The 10,862-nt window shown below is 43.8% G+C and overlaps 1 protein-coding gene across 3 annotated transcripts in view; it reads right to left on the minus strand.

The window, feature by feature from the left end:
- CDK14 (cyclin dependent kinase 14) overlaps positions 1 to 10,355 on the minus strand; it is a 320,956-nt gene extending 310,601 nt beyond the window's left edge. Inside the window, exons 1-2 of one of the 3 annotated variants that reach the window (XR_012834151.1) lie at positions 9,699 to 10,355; positions 3,446 to 3,477 (exon numbers count right to left, since the gene is read on the minus strand). Coding sequence is in view for 1 of the 3 variants with exons in the window: in XM_075746218.1 (XP_075602333.1) it covers positions 3,446 to 3,477; positions 9,699 to 9,789 (123 nt within the window). In the remaining 2 variants the exon portion in view is untranslated. The remainder of the gene's footprint in view (positions 1 to 3,445; positions 3,478 to 9,698) is intronic. The other 2 variants (XM_075746218.1, XM_075746221.1) reach the window with 2 other exon arrangements.
- Positions 10,356 to 10,862: the final 507 nt, after the last annotated feature.

Below are 10,862 nucleotides of genomic sequence, written 5' to 3' on the forward strand. Positions count from 1 at the left end.
TTGAAAACAGGCAAGAACAGCCTGCACCCCACCCCCAAACAACGATATTTCATGATAGAAGAAACCAATCCACAAACTATCGAAAATACTGAGAATCTTCCTGCTGATTTCTGTAGGTACTGGAACTGGTACTACCATGTTCCAGTTCCCACAATGTGACCAGTAAACATTGGTATGACAAAAAGGAAAAGGCTAAAGTTAAAAAAAAAAAAAAAAAAAAAAGGACAGTACTACTTTTCTGCTTTGAATGAAAGACTATACAAAAAGTGGTCTGTATCCTACTCATTTATTCACCCAAGTCTCTGGAATATGTTGTAAGAACTTATGAAGAAGAATAGGCTATCATTGGTTTTAAATGGATTAATTCAAATGTTCTCATGGACTGAAGTAAAGCCCAGCAGCATTTACAGAAAAGAGTTTTTTCATTCAAAATTTTAATCAAAGCAACACAACAGCAGATACCAAAAAGGTGACAAATCCCACACTACTCCTTCATGCTACTGTTGTGCTCTGAGCTCATGGGCAGGACTAAATGCACCACAAAAATCCCTAAAACACTTCTGGAACAATTACAAATATTTTCTGACAAGCAACTTATTCATGAGCATTGCTGTTCATGATTCTTTTGGTCCTAATTTACTAGAGGGATTATTTTCATAACCCACAGAAAACAATTAGGTGATGCACTTGCCTGTCAGGTTTGATAACTTAATTTTTAGTTATTTCTCTTCAAGAAAGACACCTTCCTTCAGTGCTGTACATTTCTGAACTACTGTGTGCAAATGTAAAGCAGGTAGAGTAACATTCACTACGCAACTCATTTCCCCCCACCCTCTCCTTAATTCCTGAAGGACAAACAAGTAAGGTCCTGATGTAGCGCCTACAATATGCAGAATAACCTGACAACTAACTCAGCTGCCGACCCAAACCTTGTGGCTTTAGAAAGGTTGTCTTCTTCTTCACCCCACTTTCCCTCCACCCTTGGAGATTTCAGGTCCCTGCTGGCCAGCTTCTGCTACTGGTCACAACTTGAAATGCCAAAGCACAAGCCACCCCCCTCTACTGATATCTCAGCGCAGAGTCCTCCCCTGCAAGTTCATTGCTGCTTGGTCAAGCTCCGTTTCACAGGCCAACCCCCCTCCAGGAGAGGGGAAACACACTTTGGGAAGACATACACAGCACCTATCAGCACCATGAAAGGAGAAAGAGTATCATTTCACTAACTGTACAGGGAGAACATACTGCTTGTTAAACGCAATTTATGTTTCAATAGTTGACTATATCATTTTTTTTTGTAGCAGGAGACCCACACAGTTGAAGTAAAACTGTGCTTGGACAACTACCTCCTCTCTCTCCTTCTCATATGATATTTCCACTTACTGTCATCATAACTCTCTTCATAACTGCATCCCTGGTGTATCAACACTACGTATACTAGCCAGAAGATTAGATTGCTTTCCTTTTATATCACGGTATGCTCTTGGTAGTGTTTTTCAGGATAACCTTCTGAGACCAACAAATGCACCCGCTCCTCTCCTCACAGATATCATCTCCCCTAGAAGTATGTGTCATTACAATCAGGTACACTATTGTTAGTAAAGACTGGTTTATCTACTGATTTGAAGGATGTTTGAAAAGAAAGAACTTAAGTGATATATGGTACAGCCCATTCTCTGATTGACACTTTAGGCTAGATAATCACCAAGAACCATTGCATTGAGTTTGAAGACATTAAGAAGGAGAACAAAAAATCTCAGCACACTTTTCTTTCTTCTAAGAAGCATCACCTAAAACTATGGAACTGATTGATGCTAATGTCATATCAAGCTCTTCCCTATTTACAGGGGATGGAAGAAAATTCTTTTGTGTACTCTTCCCACTAGCCTTCTCTTACTGCCTCTGCAGTAGCTTATATCAACAATCTGTCAGATTCCATTAAAAACATATTTGAAAGATTTTTTTTCCCAACCCCCCTGAATTTAAATAAAAATTTGTTCAAGTTGTCTCCTTGTCAAACAGAAAGCCAGGTTTAAAGAATATACATACAACCCGTAGATAAACAGTCCTGGGGAAGGGGAGGGGACAGAAAAATTGCCATCTTCATAAGACAGCATTTTTAATAGATCCTTTCAAATTCTGTATCAAATTTAACACTGGGTAGGTTATAGCACAGATATACCACTGGAGCCTTCAGAAGAAAGTACTGGATAAAACCAGACCAGATTTGTTAAACAAGGATTCAAAGTCTACCAACCACGTATCTGCACAGGTGTAACTTTTAGGAAGGAATCAAGTTCTACCAGTGTTAAAAGAGAAATACCATAGTCAGGACCACCGCATGATCCGACAAGAGTTCCTGAAAACAGAGTCCAACTCCAGGACCTTCACTGCAGACCTGAGAGGGGTTGAATCAAGTTACAGCTCTCTGCGACACGTCAGAAAAGCACAAAACGTTTATATTGCTGTTACTGAATTTGTGCAGAGGGGTGTAAAATTCAGTGTGATCTGTTTAGAGATGAAGCCTGATTTGATCCAGTATCAAGGACATTACATCATCATTTATTTATTCTAGAATCTGGCATTACACAGCAGCTATCTCGCTGTAATCAGCCAAGAATTTCATCTTACAGCATGCAATGAAGAAGAAAACACAGAAATGCCAGAAGCGTAACATCAACACATCAAAATACTACCATTTCCTTCCAGCTCTGGTGGCAGAGGGAAGTACAAGGCAAGCACTGACTACAGTATAACAAGTCATCACACCAAGACCTGCACCTCTTCCTGCATAAACTTGCTCTGCAGGACAACTCACACTGACCTGGTCCTCTCAAAGCGGATCATAAGTAAAAGCAAGTACAAATCGTGAGCAGCGTATTTTACGAATTAACACACGTGTATCGCAGATAAGTCAGGACCCCAAACTGATTACACTGAATAATCAAGATTCAGTTTTACCAATACAGCTGGCTGCTGGTTTTGTGGCGGTGTTTGGTTTGGGTTTTTTTATTTCATAAGAAGCATGTATCTCAATTGACATATTAGCAAGAAGCCAATGCAGCAGCACTTTACATAAGGTGTTCTCTCAAGAGTAATGTTTTTTCATTGTCTGTTACAGTACAGGCCTACAATTATGAGAACTACCATGGGTAAAGTTGTATAAATATTTTCTCCACATGCAACATTCCTCTACATGGAACACTTTTAAATGACCACTTCTCACACAATTTTATTATATTCCAAAAAACTCCAGGAGTATCATTCAGAGCCTTCGACCAACAAATTCATCTGCTAGTTATTTGGAAAATAAAAATATGTTCGAGCAATATGCATGTATTAACACATATGCACGTCCCAACACTACTATCTATGGGTTTCTTTTAGCACTACTGAGAAACACTAAGGCATACCTGGACTACATAAGGTACAAAGATATTTAACCTACCTCATCAAAGCTGCTATCTTCTTTCTTCAAGGCTTTAAAATAAAAGGAAAAAAGAAATAGTTACCTGTACTGCATTTCAATAACCACAAAGTAACTAACACCAGAAAAGAGAAAAAGAGAGCAGCATTTTCCTGTTATAATAGGAAAGAACAGGCTGGCATGAATAACAATTTTATATTCAAAATCTGAATCTGTAAGTGGAATGTAGGACTGCACAGTGTGTTTCCAAGAAAGCAAATTTACATATTTATGAAAAATATTATCCTCTCAGGTTAAAGAAAATAAGAGTTCACAAGGGGTTTTTTTATTTTAATTCTTAGTGAGCGTGAAAACACTTTATGGAGAGCCTGACTGAACTTCAAAAAGTATAATAAACACCTAACCATGTATTCAGTTTGTCAAGTACTAAACCTTTGTGAAATAGTGTGCATTGTAGCATCCTTTTTTTTTTTTTTTTCTTTTTACAATATGACTTACACTAAAGCAGAAGAGATTTCTGTCTTTCTTACACTGTTAACTAGTAATTCATCAACAAACAAGACGAAAACCATGCAGAAATCATGTGAACTGGTAAAGCAAGAAAATAGACATGAATAGTTCTGAAGATGTAGCAAAGATTAAGCTGATGAAATTTTTTTCCTTTAGCATACTGGATATCTTTATTGAAACATAAAGAAAATTAATTTCTCCAAGTCTCCATTGAACTGTGTCAGTCTGAAGGTACGAGACTGGTTCCTCTTCTCTGTACACCACAACCAGACCAAGCAGGGACTGGGTACCCTTGCTGAGACCTGCAAGTGCTCTTCGTTTACTTCTCTTGAGGAGCTAAAATAAGACAAACCACTGCATTGATGATTGCACTATTTCTTTTCAGTTTAAATCACAAAGGTTTGCAATTTGAGGGAGGTCATCTGAATGACCGTAGTTTGTGCAGTGCTGCCCCAGAAGACTCCTTCTTCATCACTTAAGCAGCATGCTTCTTACACTTAAAACACATTTATTTCTGAAAGAGAAAAATACTTAAGCGCCTAGCGTGGCTGAGGATCTATACTCCTGTAGTATCTTTGCTCTTTTAGATGCTCCTTCTGCCTTCAAATTGCTAGTAGTTCCTAAACCACCACCTCTTCCAAACCCTGTCTTCAGAAGCAACAGCGTTATCAGCTTAAAAAAGAACAAAAACCAAAACCGTAGAAGCATAACAGAGGCAGGACACCTCTGCAAAGGGTGCTGCAGCTCCACCGCCTCTGCCACGGGCAGCAAGGCACAGATCCCAGTTCTCCTTGTACACAAAAGCAGGGATGGTCCGGCCCTCCTTTGCTTTCAAATTCCCATTTCTTTGGGACATGAAACACGTCTGCCCTCAAATCTTCGAAGATTACTGTTTTACCATTACTCATCTAGATTTCATGCTCAGTAACAAAACAAAACAAAAACCCCAAAACAACAAACCCTGGGATTTTGCTGAGGAGATTTGAGGCACACATTTTACATTTTTACCATTAAATGCATTTTTATGGTTTTGAAGGCTGAACAAAACGCTTTCAGACTGCCAATCTTGAGTACTCAGAACTATGAGTCAGGACATTAAAAAAAAAAAAAAAAGAAAAGATTAAAAAAGAAAGAAAGAAAAAAACCCAACCTGTGGAACACCTTTTCAGAAAACACGTTTAATCTTTTCATTTGCCTTTCAGGTCACAACAACATACAAGCTATAAATTAATATATGACATGCCTAGGTCATGCTGACAAACCTTTCTCCCTTACCAAAACACAAGATTTTCACATGACCAAAACATTCCAGGAATAGCCAAACAACAGATAACCAAACAAAATTCACAATGTAACAGAACAACAAGAAATGTTTCAATATGTGATCCACTGCATATTTTTGGCTTGTCTTTACTTTAACTTCTACCTTTGACTGAAGGAGGTTTTTTAAGAATCTCCAAAAATAAGAATACGAGAGTTCTGGCCACTCATTTAATCAGACTCTGTTTAATAATAATTTCACTCTCAACCAATTCACCACATAGCATCTTCAAAAAAAATCATCGAACCAGCATATTTTATACAACAAATTATAATAGATTTTTTTTTTTCCTCATCAATGCAATCCTTTTCTTTTTAAACTGTTAAAAAAAGCTTTGGTGAACTTAAAAAACACAAAATAAACTGTTTACAAATGAACTTCTCATTATCTCAGGTATGTGAGCTATGTGAGTGTACATTAGAGGAGATTAGTGGAGATAACCTTTGCAATAGTGAGGAGCTAGCAACAAAGCCCAGGGATGCTCACAAGGGCCGCAGACTGCTTTCCCTGCTCTGTGAGCCATCTCAGCAATGTTTTCTCTCTTTCTTTCCTCCTTCCTTCCTTTCTTTCTACCCCAGTGTTAGGTTTTGACTAAAGAGATCGCATAAGAAAACAGACGTTAAATGGCATGAGCTGAAGAGATCTCAAATATGATTTCGGTACTATATGAACTTCAACAAATGCATAGCCAAGAACTCTTTACATAACTAAAAGAGGATGATAATTTTATAAAATTACTCATTATTAATTATAATTACATAATCATCAAAGCATGAAATGAAGAACCAAATCTAGTAAAGGTTTAAATGCTAAAATAAACAGTGAGTCAACTGAATCTCTAAAAGTTCGTTAACATACAGTATGTGTTCATTTATATAGGCAACGCAGTATGTAAGCAAGGAAATCAGAGTTTTTAAAGTAATTTGGATGTTTGTATAAAAATGGACAGGCTGCCAGAAACCTATCGATAAAAAGAATTATGAAATTTTTCAGATTCTTAGTAATGGTAAGTTCTTTACATTGAGCTGAATTTTAAGAGGGACACTCTTTGAAACACCAGAAAACTTCTGCCAGGAGAAAGGGTGCCTTAGCTGCAAAGATAGTTCATTTTTCTATAACGTGAGCATGTAATTTCTGCAGTTAAAACCCACCCTGTCTATTTAAGAATATAAACTTCAGTTTACCACCATAGGCCATATGTATTTCCTCCAACACACCACAGTGCTGTGTCGTCCTTCACCAGCCTTGCACATAGGATGAGGCAAATGCTCAGGATGGAGGCTCAGAGATGGACAATTTCACACGTCACATCTATCAGCTCAGCAAAATAGACATTCTCAGTACTAGGTACTCTAACAGTTCTGGGACAGATCACGACTTTGCAGGATGAGCCAGATCTTCATCACCCTCTGCCAGTCACTGGAAAGCATCTGTTCACAGTTAAGAAAATGGGCCAAGTCTACTTGAAGCTGCTGTTGGTACCCTTTGGTCCTCTGCTGTGCCCCAGGGATAACTAAGATGGTTTTAAGGGTACCTCCTCCTCTAAAGATGCTGAGGAAATAGCTTCAAACATTACTTCACATACTGTGGCACACTGTAAAAAATAAATCACCTTATAAATTCATTGCTGATATAGCCTCTCAAATACAAAGGATTACTTTGTGGGAAGAATGTGATTTTGAAAGTAGTTTAGTGAGTATTAACCTGCAAGGCCTGGCAAAAAAAAATAAAATCCCAAAACATAGCCAAAGACAATTAGGATACATTTCCAACTTATACTCTTATCCAACAGGCTAACGTAAACTTTAGTATCAAAATGAAGGGGTCTTGCAGAATTGGAAGAACTGTATTTGGCAGCTGGGATAGCGCCAACGCTGAGGGGATGCCTAGGAGTGCCTTGCTGTTCCAAGGATGGCCATCAGGTGTTCCCTGCGGTGGCATGCAAAAGTTTGACTCGCTAATTATTTGACTCAAAAACCATGTTACTTTTGTATCATTTATATGGTTATGCTCATGGTGCTATACTGTGTAGTTAAACCTATGAAATAAGATAAATTCCAGCAGAAGAGGAAAAGTTTAAAGATCATCATTATTATTTATAATAAATCACAACTGAACAGATGACTGACAAAATTCCAGATTAGATACACAGTAAATTAGTAATTTGCTAATCTCACCAAGGAACCAGCTCTTCCGAAAAAGAGATGTAAAACCAGAGTGACAAATACCCAGAAAGACTTTTTCTAATGAGGTTTTGGTTTTCTCTCCTTCATTTCAATATAAGAGTTAAAGTACAGCACGTAGTTTAACTGAGGATTTCCTGGTATGCAAGTTAAGAGTCTTTTAAACATAGGCTTACTTTGCTTGGGCTTATCTGTGGTTCTAGGTATCAGGGAGTGGCCTACGTTCAAACCTCATACTGATAAATTTGAGGTTTTCTGCTCAAAGTGCAATTAGCAGAATGACGGTTAAAATATTAGAGCATCTGAAGATTGAACAGTCGTGCTGGTAGCAGCTGAGTTTTAATCACAAAACAATCACCACAAACGAACCAACCAACCAGGCAGGCACTGACCACACTCCTACACAGCTGTGCACAGGCACAAAGAACTGGAGGAGCTGGAAGACATAACAATCTATGTACCTAAAATGAGACCAAAGCTCCCAAGGAAATTAAAAGGTTAGTTAATTTGTGAAAAGTAACAAAAAGATAGGATCATCCAACAAAGCCAACTAAAACGTGCAGAAATTACCAGCCAGAGGGGCCTTGCTCCCTAAAAGGCATTAATGGGACTGTCACTGTTAAACAAAGCAGCATCTTCATTCAAAATATTTTCTTTGTTAATGACTTCCACCATTAGTAAAACCTTTCCACAGTTCTGTACGAGTATCTCTCTGTGTCTGTATACAGAACACAAACGTGACAGACCAAGCACCTGACTGCTTTTTTTCTTTTCTAATCAAAAAAAGTTAAATGCATTTTAGAAGCTTAAGACTGATGATAGGTAAAAGCTATTTTCAGAAGGGGACAGAGAGATTTATAAGCGTGACTTGACATTCGTTTCACAGTTGAAACTTGGCATTTACCCTTGAAACTCTTTCTCTAGTTTACAAATATAAATGAGCTCTTCTCAATCTTTTCCATCTTGCAGTAGGACAATAAAAGTTACCTAAAAGTAATACTTTGAATGCATGCAAAACACGTGAAAAATGATAATGCCCATGTACTGTAATGCACCTCATTGGTAAGGATATGGAGGGAGAACCAAATGTCACAGCTCACGGCTGCAGCGCAGGCACTTTGTGTCCTCTCACTGGGACAAAGCAGCTCTGAAAGTTGACCCATGTACGCCAGCCAGACCAACCGTAAAGGAAAATGCCCCGATGGGACGATCGATGGGCGAGGGCTGTGGAAGGGCCCTTACCGGGTAGGTGCTACAGAAGGTCTGCAAGGATGGGGGCTGCTGCAACCACTCACCCATCCCGGCCGCTGCCCGGCCTTCCGGCACTACCTCCAGCTGCTCTGCCCAGCCAGCTCGGGGGTACCAACCACCTCCTCCGAGTTACCTTCTCTCCCTACTCAGCTGCATGGTGATGCCGTCAGTGGGAACTAACACTCTAAACAGTGAATTAAGCAAAGTACTGCGCCAAAGACCAAGAGAAACACCAGTCCGAGCAGACAAGAACTCTTCAGCATTGTTCTCAGTAACAAATACAACTGCAAAATAAACTGGTGTCAAAACCAAACGCGATGTGGTGATACTGGGAGATAACACACTCGGCAGCAGCATTCAGATAACGCTACCTCAGGATGCTTTATGTCAGTGAAAGAACGCCAAGACTTCGCAGCAGATGACAGACAGACTTCTTTTGTCTGGCCTCCTAAATCACTGGGCAGCCGTTATCTGCTTCAGCATCTCATGCCTCAACTTAAAATAACGTGCAGCCTGAACAAAAAATAAATTACCAGACCTGCAGCAAAGCGAAAATAACCATTTGCTTTTTGCCAAGGTTTCTCTTTGGCAATGGAGGCACGCCAGCCAACTCTGATTTATAGTTTGTTTTTTCTACCCTATTTTGGGCTAACTCCATTACAGACCCACGCAGCACTGCCCGGGCTGCACACGCACTGCCGGGAAAGCGCTGTTACTTTCCTCAGCTTTCTTCCCAAAGAAACGTTTTTCGGGCACGGCGACGGCGCGGGTGTTTCCAGCCTCGCAGCGCTCAACCTACCGCCCCGCCGCTGCACAGGGGACCCAGCGGCCGCCTCACCCGCCACCGCCGGGCACCCTCGCCCCTGCCCCTGCCCCTGCCCGGCTGCTCGGCGGCGGCGGGCACGGGGCAGCCCGAAAACGAAGCCACCTCCCGACCCTCCGCCGCCGGGACCCCCCACCCCGCCCGGGGCGCCGGGCAGCGCCGTCGGGGTCCGGGTGCGGAACTCACCTATTCGGCCGAAGCTCTCCGATAAAGTTCTCCGCAACTTTTTCATCCTGCTGATCTTCTCGGCGGACTGCGAGTCGATCATGTCACACATGGGGGGGCGACCCCCCGGCGCTCGCCAGCCGCCACCCCCGCTCCCCCTGGCTTCCGGGGACAGACCCCTCGCCCCGGCCCCGGGGCAACCCCCTCGCCCCTCGGAGCCGCCGGACGCAGCGGGACAGCCCCGGCCCCGCCCGGAGAAGGAGCTCTACGCCGCGGCAGCTGCTGCTCGGCTCCCCGCCGCCGCCCGGCTCATAGCCCCGTCCCGCCCCCCCTTCCACGGGCTGCCCCGGCAGAGCCAGACGCGGCGGGGACGGCGAGTGGGGCAGAGCAGCGCCGAGGAGATGGAGGAGTGAAAGGAAAGTCCGGCGAGGGGCTGCGGACACCGGCGGAGGGAGGGAAGGAGGGAGGGAGGGAGGGAGGGAAGGAGGGTGCGCTGAGAGAAAGGAGGAGGAGGAGCCTGGCAGGGCAGGGGAGCCCCGCGCCGCGGCCGGGGGGAGGCGGCCGGCCCTGCCCGCGCTGGCAGGCGGCAGAGTCGGGCCCCCGCCAGCCCCGCAGCACCAGCGGCGCCCCCGCCCGCCCCGCGCCGCAGCCGCCCCCGCCCTTCCCCGGGCGGCGGGACGGGCGGTTGCCGGGGTGAGGCGGGCGGGAGAGGAAGCGGCGGCGGGGGCGTGAGGGGGGAAGGCGGGGAGAGCTGGGGCCGGGCCGAGGGACGCGGGCTGTCTCCGGGCGCGTCCCGAGCGGAGGCAGCGATGTGGCAGTCCCCGCCGGGAGCCGTTAGGACGGGGGCAGCACAGAAGAGGCTTGTTGGCTGTGGAGGGGGGACCGAATACACCGCGTCCAGCCAGGGGTGTGGGCGCCCCAGGCTATTGCGTTGCGGTCTTCTGGGGATGCGCTTCGTTATCACCCGAACCGGTAGAAGTCACCGTCTCTGCCGGCGTGGGGCACGCCGAGGGCCCGTGAAGGTCTGCTCCTGGCCGAGGGAACCCTCTGCTCTCCCTCGGACCGCGGCTTTCAAAGGCCGGTGCTCGTTGTGTAGCTTTTACGATGGAAGGAGATGCCCTCCCGGCCTAATTTCTGGGCGGGTGCTGGGTGGGATGCTGCCCCAGTGGCTGTGGTGAGGCTGGT

The sequence above is a fragment of the Balearica regulorum genome, chromosome 2, assembly GCF_011004875.1.
Source record: "Balearica regulorum gibbericeps isolate bBalReg1 chromosome 2, bBalReg1.pri, whole genome shotgun sequence".
NCBI lineage: Eukaryota > Metazoa > Chordata > Aves > Gruiformes > Gruidae > Balearica > Balearica regulorum.